Raw genomic sequence first — 18,728 nt, 5'->3', positions numbered from 1 at the left:
CCTCTAAGAAAGCTGTGGTGCTGATTTAAAATGTTTGTAAATTATTACATGAATGTGTTACTGTGTACCTGCTGAAATTTCATTATTTGTATTCAAGATTTGAGAACCTTATATGATAATTAAATGCCTTTATCCTCACCCTTTCCAGGTACTGTGAACCTTCGGAACCACTCGTTCAGCGACCCAGCCAGCAACCTTGGTCTAGAGGACATAATCCGTAAGGCTCTGATGGGGACTGTAGAGGAGAGACCAGAGGAGCAGACACAGCAAGCTCAATCTGTAGCTTCAGCGTCGGGAAATAATTCTGAGGGGCGACAGGAGGCCAATCCGTCCCCCAGCACAGGTAGATATTGTAAGGAACACACACACACACACACACACACACACACACACACACACACACACACCATTTCATCATTTCATGTACGTACCCACTCCCTGTTCTTATAAATAACCCCTCTCCATGTTAACCCCGCTCACCTGAGTCCATAACTTCATATAGAAATGTGGAGTACTCATTAGAGTTCACACTGCAGGTAAGAGTGCTTTTTTAAATGAAAGTATGAAAAGCAAAAATCATATTGAATCTAAAGTTCTCCATTATTTTTGTTTGACATTGTTACTAAAGTAATTAACATTTTGGTTTGTCTGGATTCACATGGAACTTCATTTTTTATTTCACACAGCATGTTGCAACTTATGAGTGGCATTAAATATATTTTCAGGTGACATGATGCAATTTAACATGAATTATAACTCATGCCCCATGCACAGCAATGGAACAGAATTTTGGGTTGTAATCTGGCTGTAATCCAGGTCAGATCTGGAGTGTGATCTGTACAGACTTGAGTAAGCCACAAAACCACATGTAAAAAAAAAAAAAATCAGTGCATAATAAATAGTCAGTTTTCTTCTTTAGCATTTTGCGGTGTAAATTTATTTCCCGATTGATCGTTCTTGTTTTGCTCCTTAAATCCTGGCTGCTTTGAGATTTAAACAAAGCTCTTGCTTTAGTGCAGATTTGTTTTAATTTATTGTGCAGTACTATGCACCTGCATATGTTTGGAGATAGTCATGTGTCTCTTTTCCCATATCAGCGAAGCAGAAGCTCCAGAGCAAAGCCAGCAGTAGGAAGTCCAAGTCGCCCAACCCAGGCCAGGCGTACGCGGGCGGAGAGCGACCCTCCTCCGTGTCCTCTGTACATTCTGAAGGAGAATATCACAGGCAGGCTCCCAGCTGGGCTTGGGAAGACCGGCCCTCATCCGCAGGTAATTTCTCAGAGTCCTGCTTTCTTGAGATCAGTTTGCTGATGATTCTTGATAATAGTTTGAACGAACTTACTGTTAACTCCCCGTGTCTCTCTGTTCTCCAGGTCCAATGCAGTTCCCTTACAACCCTCTAACTATGCGCATGCTGAGCAGCACGCCTCCCACCTCCATGGCCTGCGCTTCTCCCTCCATGCAGTCCCAGCAGCAGCCAGGAGGAGGAGCCAATGCTCCGGCTCGCGCCTGGGAGAGGGAGCCACCGCTGCTCTCGGAGCAGTATGAAACTCTGTCGGACAGCGACGACTGAGCCAGGCCATGAACCTTGACCCTTTTGACCTCCCTCCAACCCCCTTCCCCGGTCCCTACGGCCAGCGAGAACCGTGTCCCTGTCAGGGCGGCCCAGATAATACATCCCACTCACTGCTAACTTTGAGTAGGGATTGCCTGGGGAGGCATACTCGCTTCTGGTGCTTTAATTTCCTCTTGTGCTTGTAGAAAGCGTTGCGAGGGAGCCACGGCTTGATCGTTCAGAATAAACCGTGTCCAGAAGCTTTATTTCGCCTGTTTGTGAATGAGCAAACACAAAATGTTGGAAAAAAAAACAGAAAAGAGGATGAAGAACTTGAAATATAAAGACTTACTTGCTTCAGATTTGTTTAATTTCTGTAAAGAAATACTTTGTCTTCAAAAAAAAAAAAAAAAAAAAGAAAAGAAAAAATGTATGTAAATAGAGTAACCTTTTGCAGTGTGAATTTTTTTTCAGACTTTTTGCGTTTTATTATTACTTTTTAAATCAGATCCCTGCTGGTTTAAGATTATACAGAAAGTTCTTGCTCTCAATGTGAAAAGTGTGGATTTTCTCCCGAGCCCCCTGATGGCAGGATGCAGCGTGAACTTGAACTGATAGAGCTGAAGCACCCAGGAAGAGAGCATTTCAGTCACACAGCCTGCCTTCGTAGCACTGGAGGCACCAGGGTCACCACAGATTTTGTAAACGAGCATTCAACCTGTTACACGAGTGCATGATGAAAAAACAAAATAATTAAAAGAAAGCGTGAGCATTTTTCAGCCCTGCAGAAAGATCTCCATTTTGGTTCACATGAACAAGTTGAGAACACTGGTGTCGGAGCCGAATGATTCTTCAGTGAAAGAAGAAATATAAGCTGAATGTTTCTTTTTCCTCCCTAAGTATATGTATTTTTATTTTAGATTATTTTTTTGTCACTCTGTGGTGGACCTCTAGTTGTGAGAGGAAACTCGCCATGGTTCTGGTGTCTGCTTCAGAGTGTGGCTCTGTGTGGTTGCTAACAAGTGCTCAATGTTCTGCTGTTTTTCTCCTTTATCTCTCTGCCAGAGGAACACCAGAGGAAGCTGTTTCACTTTAGAGAGGTTCTTGGTTCCCTTCACATGGAGGAGAAATCAAACTGTGATCTTCCTCTTTTTCTTCTTCACTTTTTTTTTTTTTTCTTTAAAATGCTGAAGTACATGCTGATCTGTCTACCCGATGTGAAAGGAAAAAAAAAAAAAAAACAAGCTTCTGTTTGTCACACCTCTGCATCACTGTTGCACTTTTTGATTTCGCTTACTAACTTTTGACAAGCGTACTACCTGTAATCTAAGTTATTGGAGCTTCTGCAGAGGTCTGGACTCTTCAGCTTCATTCACATTTTTGCAATAATCCTCTTATCACAGAATTTTTATTTTTTAAATCTTGCCACCGTTTTCTGGCTTGTTTCACGTCACTTGATCTTTGCTCTAGTCTATGGTACAGTAAGGCTGTTAAAGTTGCTGCTTTGTAGTGGTGGCTTTCACTAATAAATCATCTTGATGTAATAGACAATAAGCTCAATTTCAGTTATCTGCACAAGTATAGCTGTATTTTCTATGGCAAGACCCTAAAAAGTTTCAATCTGTAGTGCAATTTTTGTTTTCTTTTCTGTCGCTTTGCTTAAGTAACTAAAACCTGTCTGGTTTTTTTATTTTGTTATATTTAATTAACTTCACTTCTGAAATATGAAAAAAAAAAGCCCTAGAGCTCATGTTGAGATTATTATTTTTTTTCCATCATTCTCAACATCATTGTTATTCATCCTTTTTAATGGGATGCAAAGTGTTTACAATGGCATTGACAAAAAAAAAAAAAAAGGTGGTGAAACTTGAATCTTAAGAAAAAGAAAGTCTGTCATTGCATCAGTTAGTCTATTTTTTCAGTCCAACACCATGCAGTGGTAACTTTTTTTTTTCTTTTGTCCTTTTGGAATTGAGACTTGAAATAACCCATGTATCCCATGTTGTTGGAAAGCAATGTTTGTATCGCACAATGTCTCTTAAGTAGCCAATTACAAAATTTTCAGACCAATCAATAAAGTGGATTAGCGCTCCACCTTTCTGAAAATTTACTTTCTGTCTCCTGTGACCTTTATTTTGGGGGGGTGTCATGGGGTTTAAAATGTGATGTGTGTTGCTAATGTCTGTTAATCTAAAATCATGCCAAAATGTGACTGTTTAAAAACATTCAAAATGACTTTTTTGTGTGTGTGTGTGTGTGTGTGACTAGTTATTAATACACCTCAGTAATAATTATTACCTTATAGATATTATACTCTTTATTGTTTTACACTCTAATTTTCTGTGCTGTTAACCAGCAATCACTGCCATGGTTTTATTTTATGCATAAAATAATGCCTGAAAAACACCCAGCATCTCACTCATGAGATTGATGAATGCGTGTGTAGGTGGGTGTGTGTGTGTGTGTGATCAAGTACAAGTGACATCAAACTAGTAGAGAATCCATTGGCCAGATTTTAAGTGAAAATATTTTGATGAATTCATCTTCAGTAGGCGCTTTATCCTGGTTTCCGGAGCCTATCATGGGAACACACGGTGTGAGGCAGGAATACACACTGAACGGGACACTAGTCCATTGCAGAGCAAAATTCACACAGGGGCATGTTACCGAAGCCAATCCACCTACAGCTATGTTTTCGGAGGTTGGAGAAAACAGGGGAACCCCGAGGAAATCCACATGGTCACTGAGAGAACATGTGAAACTTCAGGCAAACACAGTTAGATTCGCAATCCAGTAATCAAATGTCCATACTACAAGCATTCAAGGCCAAAGGATAGTCCAAATCACAAAACCAGGAAACACAGTTCATACATATCAAGGCAATCTAGAGAAAACGTCTCAGAACTTACGCAACGAGATATCGGCAAGGCTTCGCAACGACTGAATGTACATGAACTGCTTACGTAGTTATAAACCAAAAAGTGACCCAGAAATGGGTGCACATGTCAGAGCTCATGCTAGAAGTCTGGCAAGAACAATTTCTACTGGTGGGGAGGGGAAAAGTCAGGCGTCCATGCACTTTACACATTTACATTCACACTTTATCTGCTCACCTCATTTTAGGACCGTGCTTAAAAGCCTGTTACTTCTGAAAGTAGATCTTATTTCTTGTACAAACACACTGCTCTTGCATTGAGAAATGTAAAAAGAAAAGAAAGGGTTGTTCTTTCAGTTCACCAATCAAGTGGTATGTTATGACTCCTTTGGCATTAACTCTACATGTCTACAACTCTACTTGAGCTCAACACAGGATAACAGCCATTCACAAGAAACTAGCACTGTGACTTTTAGTTGCAACTCCCAGGCCAGAGTCAATACAGTCACTTGTTTTGTCTTGCTAAATGATGAAAAGAATTGTTTTTCTGCCTGACTGATAGCATACACTGCAGTCACTTGATATATGACTCCTTCTGCCATTGGAGCAGAAATTCCCCAAGAGCTGCACAGATTGCAGCTGCTCTGCCCCTTAACAGATTTGTCAGAGGTGTTGAACACCATGGCTTGCTAAGCTCACAGCTAATGTAGCTAGTGTAATTTGTGGTTGGGCCTGAACTGGCTGGCAGCGGGACTATATTATGAGGTGTGTTCAAAAAATAAGAAAAATGCAATGCTGATATGAGTTAAGGGTACTGGTGGCTGGTTTAAACTACACTGCAATCATCATCCAGTTACTCCCATTAACTGTGACTTTCTAGTATGCATTTTCTGACGGTGTTCTTTCTGTGTTTTTCTGCATGGGAGCATCATCAGAAGTGAGTGACTGCATACGCATGCAATTTAAAAGGAAAAGTGGTTGGAGGTGTAGCAAATCAACAGGCAAGTCAGTGTGCTTGAAAAGCTAGAGATTAAATAGTGAATACAGCACTGTATTCATCGTTTGTGGGAATTTGTTGGAACTGGTATTGTGCTCCCTCTACTGGCTTCCAGTAGCTGCCCGCATCAGATTTAAAACACTGATGTTTGATAACAAAACCAAAAACAGAGCAGCACCGACCCAACTTAAAGCACTTACCGCACCCCGCGCTGCACCAGGCTCCCTCCGATCCTCTAGCACTGCTCGACTGATCCCACCCTTTCCCAGGGTACAAGGAAGGCATGCATCAAGGCTCTTCTCTATTCTGGCACCTAGGTGGTGGAATGAACCTAGACGTCCGAACAGCTGAGTCACTGGCTGTCTTCAAAGGACAACTAAAGACCTACCTCTTCACGAAGTACATAAATTAGCACTTTATTTTTAAAAATTTTTAATTCTTTTGTTGTCTGTGTGTTTTTCTTACTATATTACCTCCCCAACAGAGGAGGACTGATTGTCCATGACCTAGTGAGCCAGTATGAGAATGTATTTATTGATAAAGACTTCAAAGCACTTCTGTAAGTCGCTCTGGATAAGGGCGTCTGCCAAATGCCATAAATGTAAATGTAAGTGGTTTCTTAGTTTTACACTTTTTCAGAAAGTGATGTCCAGACCTCTCATCATGGCTGCTCTGAATGTCTCATGGTGCTAAACCAGCTGGCAAACCCTAGAAAAATAATCACCTCTTTATATGACTTGATCAAGCCCAAACAACCGAAAACTTTCTAAAATTCATAGTGCTCTCCATGTTAACATTTGCTTCAAAGGAGTTGATATATTTATTCTTTCATGCATGATGTGGAAAGTGACCCACTGTGAGAAAATATCGTGAGCAGGTACAAACAAAAGTCATAAGTGCAGGAGTTAGCAGGATTGATCAGAATTCTTTGGGAACAGTTGAGAGTGGGATTTAACTGGAACACAGCTAGCTGTAGGAGACTGTTCAAGCAAAAAATGCTGTGCCCTGTGCCTATATATATATATATTTCATATATATATGAAAAGCTATGCAACTTCCTTTTCCTGCTACATTTCCTGTCTATAGCCAGTCATATATATTTGTGCCCGAATATATTCAGCATTTCTTTTTTTGAGTTTGTTCATTTCTATGTGGGATTAAATTGACCTGGGCCCCTGTATGTAGGTATGTAGGTGGCATGACCGTGACTGACCGCTTACAGGATGACCCACTCATTGCATGTTTGTTTCTGCGGAAACTGATTGTGTTGAGTTATTGAGTTATCTGCAGCATTTGACATTTAGAAGGTTTTTACCCCCTTGCACTCTCTGAGCTTATGATAACATCTACATTGCCCACAGTTTGTGCTGACAGCTTGCTTTGTTTATGACTTTTGTGTGTTCTTGAATTGAACTAGCTTAATCCATGTATAAAATCATGCCAATACAGGTCAAGAGCTTCAGTAAATGTTCACAACAAACATCAGAGTGGGGGGAAAATGTGATCTCAATGATTTTGACCATGATCATGGATGTTGGTGCCAGAGGGGTTGATTTGAGTATTTCAGAAACTGCTGACTTCCTGAGATTAACATGTAAAAGAGTCTCTAGATTTTACACAGAATGATAAAAAAACAAAAACATCCAGGTGAGCAGTCTCGGTATTTTAAGCTGACAGGAAGGGTTGGGTAATTAAAAACACACACACACACACACACATACAAAGCTGTGGTGAGCAGAAAAGCATTTCAGAACAAACAACTTGTCACTGTAATAGAATAAATGTATAATGCATTTTTAAATATGCACCTGGGAATCTTTATTATATGATTTTATAATTCATAATTCATTTTATAAAAACAATACATTGTCGTTCCTGTTTTGGCTGCTCCTGTTAGGGGATCATTGGTCCATGGATTTGATTTGGAACAGTTTTTACGCCGGATGCCCTTCCTGATGCAACCCTCCTTAATTTTTATCCAGGTTTAGGACCAGCACTGAGAGCGCACTGTTGCTCGCAACCCCAGTGGCTCAGGTTGGGGTTAGTTCCCCACCCGGGAATCGAACCTGGGCCACGGCAGTGAGAGTGCTGTAGCCTAACCACTAGTTCTGCAGGGATGCCATTATATGATTTTATAATTAATTATATAATTACATGTTGCTTAAAGAATGATTCGTATAAAATATGTTGCATCAAATCTCATTACCTCCTGCTTGAAACTGAAATATTTTAGAAATAGTTTGGCTTTATGAACCAGTGTGAGTGTGTCTACAATGGTATGTTTTATTTTATTATTTTATACCTTGTATTTTATTATTAGATCAGTATGATCTTGTTTAACATGTAAAATCTCACTGTTCATTAAACTTGCAATAATAATATCTATTATATTACCTCTACTGTACATGCTGAGCTGTGGTAAATATCTTTGGTAATGTAATGTCTTTGCTAATGTTTTTTCAGATATATTTATTTACAGGTTTGTTATAACTGGAACTTTGTGGTTTGTTAGTTTGTACATACTTCAGGAAGTGATGTTCTCTGTGATGTTTTCTCATAATCACAGCTCTGAATGTCACATTTCCAGAAGCTGCAGCTTAATGATCGTATGATGGTGCTGCATTTTAGCTCGATATGTTTCAGTGTGTGGATGCTTTGGCGTTGTTTGAAGTTTGTCAAAGGTAAGTTACACTCTGAATGAGAAAAAGCAAGCAATCCATGTAAATCTGCAAGAATGTGCATATTTTTCCAATGAATTAGCTGTCACTTAATAGTGGTTTTTGTCACTTGTATGCAGGGGGTGAATTATGTCAAAACCAATGCATTGATAAGAGCAACATTTCTGCTGAGCTCCAGTCTGACGTCCTGCTGCCGTGTAACTTTAATCCTGCTCTCCTCGGATCAGATAAGACTGCAGATATAGCAGTAGTGTGGCGTCAGAGGAACACAACAATACACAATCTAGTGGAGATCACTCTACAGGGAGTAGCGAAGTTCTGGAACTATAAAGGTGGACGTATCAAGGCGTTTCCTAAGCTCTCTGAATCAGGAAACTTCTCCATTCTCCTTCAGAAAGTGCAGCCGTATGATCTGAGTCTCTACCACTGTGAGCTGTTTAATGGGACCAACTGCAGCATTGCTTATCAGGAGCTACAGCTTGGTTAGTTATTGCAATTTTAGACACATATTCATATTGTTCATTGGCTTTGGAAAGATTCTGGTCCTTACTAGTCATTACCATTTATTTATAACACAATGCTCCATTCTGATTGGTCAGAAGTATTGATAAATTTTCTCTAGCAGCATGCGGGACTTGTATGGCAGGGATGATAAAAAGTATGATATGTCATTCTTTAATTTATAAACATTTGTAATTGGCAGAAGTGGAATAAAACACTTTTCTTCTGTTTAGGGTGGCATCACACCACCTGGTAGTTGATAGTTTCCCTATAACAGGATGTTACAGGGAACATCATTACTTATCAGACTCAGATAAAACTATAATTACACTTTTAGTCTGTTGTTTTGCTTACTGTATAATCTTCCATAGGTCTTGCTACTGTTTTCCTTCAGGCGATAATCATCACAGGCGCATCAGCAGGAGCAGTATTTCTGTGTTTAGTCATAGTATGTGTCTTCTACATATGCAAAAAACGTGAGTCTTTTGTAATAAAAACTATATTAGTTAATATTTGACAAGACTTATTTTTTTACTTCTGAACAAGTTTGTTCAAAATCACCAATGCTGATTAGAATTACACATCTACAATGCATTTAGCTAAAAAGCAAAACTGGATGTTTCAGGAAAGCACCTGCTGCACCCAGAGAGCGATCGCGGTAAGTGTTCATCAAAGGTGTGAAGTGTTACGTGTAGGAAGTTGACACATCTGACACTTGTTGACACTGTGAAGTACTGAGAACTGCTGTACTGCTGTAGCTTAAACTGAATTAATCAGTAACGCTGAACAACAAACAAGATTAGTGGTTCTAATATATAAAATAGTTGTATGTATTGTCTGTCTCTAGGTTGTCCATATGATAACCCAATCTATGTCAGCTACACAGTACAGCTCAGCCATGGCGAGGACGGTAAATACCTACACTTGAGACATGTTCTGTTTATTAATAAGCAAATATCAGATTTCTATATTTCATTTTTAACATCTGTTCCACTTGATTAATCCTAAATAAACGTTGTTTCCCCTAACTTTAGCAGCTCCTGAGAGTGAAAACCCGATCTATGACACTGCTTGGAGCAGAGGAGGCAGCATGCGATGAAAGCTCATACCTTCATCAGACGCACAAATGCTGGAGAAGAATTTATATCTGAGAACTAATACACCTTTTGGTCATTACGACACTGTTAACTTGTCTAACAATAATATGTGGTCGTGGAATAAATTCAGAATTGAAAAATTAATTGTGTGAGATTATGTTATGTTTAGTCAGTTTTAAACACTATAAAACATGATGTAAATAAAAAGTTTGACTAAGAAAGTGCACAGCAACTGAAAATAAGGTTCAGTTCTGAGTACAAAGATATTATGTAAAAGTAAAGTAAAATGTCATATAATTACTGAAGATACCTGTGATTGAAACTATAAACCGGGAGTGTTCAAAGTCACGCCCCAGGGCCAAATGTGAGCCGTGGACAGATGTTAACTGCTTCTCTGTTAATGCTGATTTCTATCCTGGTGAAGTAATAATATTACTACTACTACTACTACTACTACTAATAATAATAATAATACATGCATAAACATAAATTAATGAATAAATGTGCTATGCAGCCAACTAACATGCAGGGTGACAAACAGTCAAAACAGTGTACAGTTTATGCACTGAACATATAGTTACTGAAAGTTTTTTTTTTTCAAGATGAATTGCAACTTGGCCTGTTTTGTCTACAGATAGACAAAAAGGCAGTTTTTCTATATTGATATTTTAAGCTGTTTTGAATTCAGTATACGGTGAAGCATCCAATGATGCATGCAAACAAAGTCCTATGTCACAAATCTCTTCAGACCATCGATAACCAGTGATACAGAGAGAAGCAGCTATTTAGCAACAATTAGCAGTATTTAATCTTGTACTTTGTGTGATATATCTGTGGTAAGTAGCCTTGTTATCATTTATTGATTTATCTTTCTTTTGAAAATTTTTAATACTAATATTACACATACTAAGAACATGACTATTTATCATAATGTCTTTTTCTTTAATTTTGTTATCGTACTGATAAATTCTTCTCCAATTCCCATGCAGAAAGTATTTTTAGTGTAATTACAGTATATTAAGGTTTGTTTGTTTAACTCAGTAGGTTAGAGTGTTGGTAGCGTACTAAATGTTCAGTTGGTGTTATTGCTTTTCTCCACCACTGAGTGTTTGATTTACTTCTTTTTTCTTTAGCAAAATGGACCCAAATTCCATGATGCTCGCACTGTATGTGGGTGATCTGCACCCTGATGTGACGGAGGTGATGCTTGTGGAGAAGTTCAGCCCCGCAGGACACATTCACTCCATCTGGCTGTGTAGGGACAGAAAGACCAGCTCCTCACTCGGCTATGCTTACATCAACTTCCAGCATCGAGCCGACGGTAATACAAACCATACCGAAGACAGGAGAACAGTGTTCCTTACACTACTTCTGCATTTTAATACTAGTTTATAGCCTACTTACAGCTACATGCTACATTTTACTGCTTCAGTACATGGATAAGATCAAGTTTTGTGCCTTATATGACATGCAATAAATAAAAAATTCATTAGTTATTTATTTTCTTAGAATAAGGACTTCAACTAAGTGTTTGTTTTTCCATGTGAGATTAAAGTAACTAACCACTATGACATTTTTTTCACAACCTTTCTTATCATTCTGAATCTGACTGTATGTATATACATGGTGTAATGAACACCTAGACCTTTTTTATTGAAATTAATGAGCTGTAATGAATTTTGTTCCCTCAGCTGAGTGAGTGTTGGAAATGCTCAATTTTGAGCTCCTTATGGAGCAGCACATGCACATCATGTGGTCTCAGAGGGATTCGTCTCTGAGGAACACCGGTGTCAGAAACCTGTTCATCAAGAACCTGGACAAGTTGATTGGCAGCATGGCCCTTTATGACACCTTCTCCATCTTTGGAGAAGTCTTCACCATCGGGCTGTGGCTGAGATGATTGGGAAGGAGCTGAATGGCAAGCAGTTGTACGTGGGCCGAACACAGACTAAAGGAGCGAGACAGACCAAACTCAATCACAAGTTCAAGCAGGTAAACACACACACACACACACACACACAAAGGATGCTGACTATGCCTTCTCTGCTGTAGAGGCTGAACCTCTACATGAAGAACCCTGATGACAGAGTTGATGAAGAGTATCTGCGCATGAAGTTCTCGAAATTTGGAACCATCACCAGCACAAAGGTCACTTACAACTAATAATCCCTACATTTTATTCCTTTCCTAATAACCTGTGTCCACTTCCCCTTATTGACTCTGGAGTGTGTATCTAGTATGAAAAGTTCCCTCAGTGCTGATTTTTCCTGATGGTTGGCATGTTTGATTTGTCCTAATATCTCTTCTCTCTCTCTCATACAGGTGATGATGGAGAATGGCCGTTCCAGAAGACTTGGCTTTGTGCATTTCTTGTCATATGAGGAAGCCACAAAGGCCAGGAGGGAGATGAACGGCAGGATGTTGGGCTGGAAGCCGGTGTACGTGGGTGTGGTTCAGCGCAAAGAGGAACACCAGGCTTACCATGCCCGTCAGAACATGCAGAGGATGGTGAGCATGCATGTTAACCAACCTGCACAGCCTACCTTCTCCATCGTGAAAACTATTCCTGATGTACACGTTAAAATGATTCAATATTGCAGTTAAATATTGCAGTTAATAGAGTCCAGCTGCAACATGAGTCACGCAGCTGTTCTAATCTCTCCATGGCTGCATCACAAACCACATACTAGTAATGTGTTAGCCACATACTTAATAGTGTGTTAGCTTGCTAGATCAGGGTTTAGCAGCCAGGGCATTCTGTGTGGCTACAACCCAACCTGAGTCGTTTTCCTAAAGTGTGTCAAAACATCTGGGTAAATACCCTTTAACAATCAGTGTTAGCTCGCAACTTAGATAGGTGTTTATCTGACTGTTTCCTGTGGCTGGCTGTGTTACAAACTGCATGTTACTGTATTAAAGAGGGTGTAAAGAGCCAATAAGATCATTTAGAGGGCGAGAACAACTATGAGATTATGAGCATTATCAGAGATCCTGAGCTCCTGCGTGCCAGGGTGAGCGTATACACACACACACACACACACACACACTGTGTAGCTGTGAAAGACACACCTGCTGTGTAGACTAAAACCACTCTGTACTTCTCTTTCAGGAAACGGTGAAGATGTTCTACAACCACAGCAATGACTACAAGATGAAATAAACATCGCAGCCAACAATGCAAATATTATAAAGTGGTTTGGGTCTTGATTATTGTAATTTTAATTAGAATTGAAGGCTAAACTTGTAAACTGTAAATTTATTAACTCAAGATGATTAAAATCTTAAGTATTAACTGAGAAGAATATTAATAAATGATTGCAGTTTATATGCATGACAGAGGGAAATTGAAATGTTCGTGAAGAATATTTTCCTGAACACCAACAACAAATTAATGTCACAGAATCAAAACTTCATTCTGTTAAGGAGATTAAGTTATAAATGGCTGAGTTGGATAAACAATGAAGTTCTAGCTGTTGCAGGGTTTTCAACATTAACTGCTCTATTCCAGCCAGGCACAGTCTCATTGGCATTGTTTGGCTCATTTGCTGTCCATGATTGCTGAGGCTTCTTCAGAAAAAGGGGAATATTCTTCAAATAGTGTCTTGACAAATCTGAGAATAACTTCTCGAATAGACCATGAGCACAATAGTTATCTCAGAAATCTGAAATAATCCTCATTAACCTTAAATCTTAGCATGACCTAGTTTGTTGGATAACTTAAATGAACAATTTTAAATGAAATAGCCCATTAGCCCATGTTTAGCTGGTGTAGTATTTTTTTAAATAACAAATCTTCCTAAGCGAGTGGTGTCCAAAGTCCGGCCCCAGGGGCCAAACGTGGCCCGTGGCTTCTCTGTTAGAATGTACTGTATGACTGGCCAACACATTGCAATTTTTCCTTTCACCTGACAGTGGCAGCAGAATGTTAACACAGTTATCTAAAATTCAAGAGCCTTTTTTCTCTGACTACACCTGCAAATTAATTTACAGAAAGATACTTAGTCATGGCTCCAGACAAAATGTTCAACGTTAACAGTGAGAAGGGGCAATTTCAAAAGAGCTGGAAAATTCCAAGCATAGAAAATCTATTGTGAATTCTTAAAAGAGGCCTTAACTAAAGTGGATCTGCACCCAAGTATTAAAAATGGCAATTTAATTTATGATTATGTTAGTTTGGCCTTTACTTTTAGTCCCTGATATATATATATATATGTGTGTGTGTGTGTGTGTGTGTATATATGTGTGTGTGTGTGTGTGTGTGTGTGTGTCTGTATATATATAGTTGGGACGCCCCTGCTCTAAACCGACCCATTAGTTCATCTGCTGTGGTAGCAAGCTTGCATGTCTGAATCTATTTTCATTTCTGTAACAGATCTTATCTCTCCAATGTGCAGCTACATACATTTCCTTTGCATATAGCTGTATAAGAGTGAAAATCTCAACAACATCTTCTTATATTTATATATTTTTAGATTTTATAATTTCTAGGAAAACATGCATTTAAACATTAAAAAAAATGTGTAAACAGATCTCAGGTAACAATCTCAATTTCTTTGCTGAAAGGCCGCTTTTTGCTCTTTAGAGAGCAACACAGTTGAACGTAGGATTGAACAGGGTTGAAGATTTTTTCTAAAAAATTTTTTTTTAAGGGGCCAAGCACCAAAGGTGCGTAGGCACCCTATTGTTATTCTACTTTTTTGTCTTATTCTTCTTCTTTTTCTTCTGGCTAGGCTGTCTATGGCAGCCCATAGAACCGTCTGGTAAAAGGTTTGCCACACTGATTGGAGAGGGTCTAAGGAACATTCTGACCAAATTTGGGCCAAGTGCTGCCAATGCTATAGCGCCACCATAGGATCAAATTTTGTCCTAATTTGGAAGTACGTTTATGGTCATAACTTTTGAACCGTGTGTCCAAAAAAAATCCAGGCATCCCTAGATTCACTGGATTGAGACGCACCATATGATGTCAATTTCCGCCTAATTTGATTTTCCACCATCTTGGATTTTGCCAGATTCAAATGCCAGATGAGCAAAGTGAGAGGAGCATTCAGGGCCACGAGCAGGGCCTTTGTGAGCCAATATGGAGCTTGGAAGCTGACAAAAGTAATTCTGTGGTGTTTGTAATAAATGTATTAAGTGTATTAAGTATTAAATAAATAAATGTATTTAAAACATATAATTTGATATTACAGGTTACAGTTTGAAAAAAATTAGAACCCTAAATACAAATTCTCTTCTTCAAATTCCAATCTCAAAAATCCAGATTTTATGTAAATTAGGCCAAGGGTGAAGCATTCAAGATTCCCAGGGAAAAGCAGATGATTTCAGAGTGTTCAAACTCGACATTTAACTAGTCAGTCACCTGCCACACTCACATCCATGAAGAGATGATGACACATGAAGAGATCATTTGAGTCAAAACAGCAGATATGAACCGTAATGAGGTAAGTGCATCTAAAGTTCTACTGAAATAGCTAAATTCCTGTTAAACAGCTAACTTTGTCTGTTAACTAGCGAACATTTACCAGCAAGCTAACATTAGTGTAGCCTAACTAGCTAGAACATTGAGTGTTTAGCATCATAGTAGAAAACTAGCTATTTAAGTAGAGTTTTTTATTTGCTCGAGCACTCTGAAAGCTTCTACTTTTCCCTTGGATTCCCCGATGGTACACCTTCAGCCTAAATGACATAAAACCTGTAAAAAATGTAAGTTCATTTATAGCCTGGATGTTTTTGGTTTTTTTTTTTTTTTTTGGTCCATGCATCTGCTTTAGTAATAGCTATAAGGATGTAAAAGCAATTATGCCAAGCTGTTCTTTTTTTTAAAAAAATCACCTTCAGCAGCTTAAAGCATAGAACAAAACACTGACCACTGTGGAACAATAAAATATTCTCACCAGTGTGCTGGACATGTCAAAAAAATCTGAAAGACGTCTGCAGAAAGAAGAGTCTGCTCTGCACCAGACATCAAATTAGTCCAAATACATTATAAGGCCAAAAGTGTGTGGACATCTGATCATGACACTTATATGTGCCCATTCCATCATCATGGGCCATTGGTCTTTCACTTTCACTCTTCTGGGAAGGCTTTCCACTAGATTTTGGAGCTTGGCTGTAGGAAATTGTGCTCATTCACCAACAAGAGCATTAGTGAGGTCAGGGACTGATGTTAAGGGAGGAGGCCTGGTGCTCAATTGGCAATTTTTATCCTAAAGGTGTTCAGTGGGGTTGAGGTCAGTGCTCGAGCCACTCAAGTTCTTCCACATCAGCCTTGGCACACAATCTCTTTATGGAGCTTGATTTGTATACAGGGGCGTGGTCATGATGAAACAGGTTTGGGGCCCTTTAGTTCCAGTGAAGGAAAATCTTAGCGCTACAGCATAACATACCACAACAATCTAGACAATTGTGAGCTTTAAACTTTGTGGCAACAGACCCACATATGGCTGTGATGATCAGGTGTCCACAAACTTTTGGGCATACGGTGTACTTTGGCTACGCTTTCATTCTTTATCTTACTTCATAGAGAAAAATTAACTCTTTTAATTACAGAAGTGGCTGCCGTCAGCATCCCAATCAGCCTCAGTAATACCCCATACTGGAGAGATGCCATCAGATGAAACTGAGCAAGAAGATTTAGGATATCCGTCGTCTGAGATGAAGACAGAGAGGCACGTATTGTGATCGAATTGATTGTCGTCCCGATGAACGTGATGGACTGCGCAGGAGACAGAGAACTCTTTGCCCTGTTCACTAAGAGTCCCAACTTGGCGACGTGGTCCAGTAGCAGCTGGGTATCACGCACAGCCTGGTTCCTCGTCTGAGCACAAAGCAACCAATCGTCTAGACACGGTAGAATCTGCAACCCCTGGGACCACAGGGTTGAAAAGGCGGCCTTCATACACCTTGTAAACATTCAAGGGGCTAGGGAAAGACCAAAAGGTAGAACCCTGAACTGATAAGTCTGGTTCCTGAAACTGAAGCATCGAAACTTCCTGTTTTGCATGGCAATTGGAACATGAAAATATGCGAAAGCAACATGCGAGAGCGGAGCTTCTTCAAGAGCCTGTTGAATTTCCTCAAATCTAAAATCTAAAAACCCGTCCCTCTGAACTAGGGGAGAACCTCCTCTGTTGCCCTCTTCTCTAACAAAGAACAAATTTCTTGAGAGAGAGAGAACTGCTGAATGGATCTGGTCCACCACAACAGCCAGGATGCATCCCAAAAACGTTGGGGGCCGGCTTTGGAACTGCAGGGTATATCCGTTGCACAATGTCACCAAGACCCAAGGATCCAACACTGTGCCTTCCCAATAACTCAGATGATGTGCTGTAAAATGTCCGACCAACAGCCCAAGCGTCTCAGGTCAGCAGACTTGGAACGCCTCTTGGCCATCCCTGGTCCTTTGAGGGCACTCAAAAATTCTGCTACAAGGTCCTTACACGCAGGCAATACAAATGAATCCTTAGGTGAATGTCTATGAAAAAACACACTGGATTGAACAGGGTGTGCAAAGCATTCATCAAGGCCAAGATGGGCCACTGCCATCTGAAGCACCTCCAATGTGTCATCCACCAGAGGTGGAGCAGTCCCTGAAGAGTGAAGTGAGCCCTCACCAGAGCCACCAGCTAACATGGACCCCGCTGGCTTGTCCTTAATCTCAACAACATCAATGAGAAGATGGTCTTGAAAATTTGTGTCATAGACATAGCATCAGTAGACATGGCATCAGTGTGTGGGCTATGAAGAGTGTAAGGTGAAACAGTAGCTTCCTCACAAAATTAATGTGAGTGAGTGTCCTCAGTGGGAGCCATAGCAGCAGCAGGGACTAAGTCTGCTGGCTGTTGGGCCTGCAAGATACATTTCATCTCTGCCATGTCTGAAGAAAGGCAAGCAACCTTCTTTGACAACAGGTGCCCTGCCGAATGATTTCCTCTAGAACTAGATTTTTTATTAGCTGGAGGAGCACCAGCAGCTGCTAAGGCACGGTGCTTCTGAGCTCTCTACTGTGAACCCAAATCTGCTTGCAAAAGCTTAGTGTCCCAGTTGTGGTCCAGTCCAGCCAGACACAGCTGTCTCTCTGACATCGGCAGTAAGCTAAAATGTGGGTCTGTAAGGGCTTCCTTCAGATGCTGAACACCCAGACATGATGGGCAGAGATCATGCCCATCATCCGGAAGGAGCTCATTAGGACAGAGCTTGCAATTTAGAGGATAGGCAGAAGAAATGGAGCTGAAAGCCATCTGAACTGAAAAAAGTAGAAAACCTCTGGATACAACCATGAGGAGTGATAGCAAAGAATTCCAATAAATACTCCTACCTCTGGATAAACCGCGAGGAACAGAGAGAAGAGAGTGCACAGACACACCGTTCAGAAAATATAAGCCTGTAGAAGACAGGTCCAATTCAAGCGATTGTGTCGTCACAGGGGGAACAAACATGCACAATCAACAAACGGCTCGTGACTCGACAGTGCGTAGCCACAATGTGCAAAAACGAGCAAAAATCCAAAATAAACAATCAAAATGGCTACCACAATAGCCAACTCAATAGCATGGGAGACAACCCCCAGATAGAACCGTGAGGCAAGTGGCACCATGTGAGAACTCACCAACAAGTTGTAATGAAGGAAACATAATCCAATCCAATGCAAAAAACATATCATCACAGCTTGGGAGGACGAATTTCGATGCTCCAAGAAAGCTGCACTTGACTATATGATGAATTTGAAAACATTACGACCTAATCCAAAGGCGAGAAAGCTAAAGAGGCGGGGTGTTGAGCTGCAGTGGCTTATATGCCCTCAGATCAGCTCATGTCACTATGTGACTTCGTTGGTTATTTTTCGACCTATCAGGCTGGCGCTGCGATAATCCACTGCTATAACACCCTCTCTGGCGGTCAGGAGGAATGAAACAGAACCATTAATTCTTTTTTACTTTTTACTGTTTATTGCAAATAGGTGTCACGAAGGTGCATCGCAACTTTATTCAATGGATGAGTTCTAGCGCTTAACATGTGTCTGG

At 40.1% G+C, this 18,728-nt stretch overlaps 2 protein-coding genes across 14 annotated transcripts in view; both read left to right on the top strand.

Moving 5' to 3' along the window:
* ncor1 (nuclear receptor corepressor 1) overlaps positions 1-3,664 on the top strand; it is a 76,311-nt gene extending 72,647 nt beyond the window's left edge. For 6 of the 8 annotated variants that reach the window (XM_053230460.1, XM_053230462.1, XM_053230459.1 and 3 more), the window contains 3 exons: positions 149-352; positions 1,098-1,268; positions 1,373-3,664. In XM_053230460.1, the coding sequence (XP_053086435.1) occupies positions 149-352; positions 1,098-1,268; positions 1,373-1,572 (575 nt within the window). In that variant the 3' untranslated portion in view covers positions 1,573-3,664. The remainder of the gene's footprint in view (positions 1-148; positions 353-1,097; positions 1,269-1,372) is intronic. The other 2 variants (XM_053230461.1, XM_034300593.2) reach the window with 1 other exon arrangement.
* Positions 3,665-7,912: 4,248 nt separating this feature from the next.
* On the top strand, positions 7,913-9,846 carry LOC113531045 (uncharacterized). Of its 6 annotated transcripts, none has more exons than XM_026921509.3 (6): positions 7,913-8,107; positions 8,224-8,586; positions 8,977-9,081; positions 9,231-9,263; positions 9,453-9,515; positions 9,643-9,846. In XM_026921509.3, the coding sequence occupies exons 1-6, from the start codon at positions 7,999-8,001 to the stop codon at positions 9,702-9,704; spliced, it is 735 nt and encodes a 244-aa protein (XP_026777310.3). In that variant the 5' UTR covers positions 7,913-7,998; the 3' UTR covers positions 9,705-9,846. The 6 variants fall into 6 exon arrangements, 4 of the variants coding, with proteins under 4 accessions (XP_026777310.3, XP_034156330.2, XP_026777309.3 ...); XR_003403214.3 differs by having other exon boundaries at positions 7,914-8,107; positions 9,000-9,081; XR_003403213.3 differs by having other exon boundaries at positions 7,915-8,107; positions 9,000-9,081; positions 9,640-9,846.
* The last annotated feature ends 8,882 nt before the right edge of the window (positions 9,847-18,728 follow it).

The sequence above is a fragment of the Pangasianodon hypophthalmus genome, chromosome 27 (genome assembly GCF_027358585.1).
Source record: "Pangasianodon hypophthalmus isolate fPanHyp1 chromosome 27, fPanHyp1.pri, whole genome shotgun sequence".
Lineage (NCBI taxonomy): Eukaryota > Metazoa > Chordata > Actinopteri > Siluriformes > Pangasiidae > Pangasianodon > Pangasianodon hypophthalmus.
This window is presented reverse-complemented; position numbering and strand designations above follow the sequence as displayed.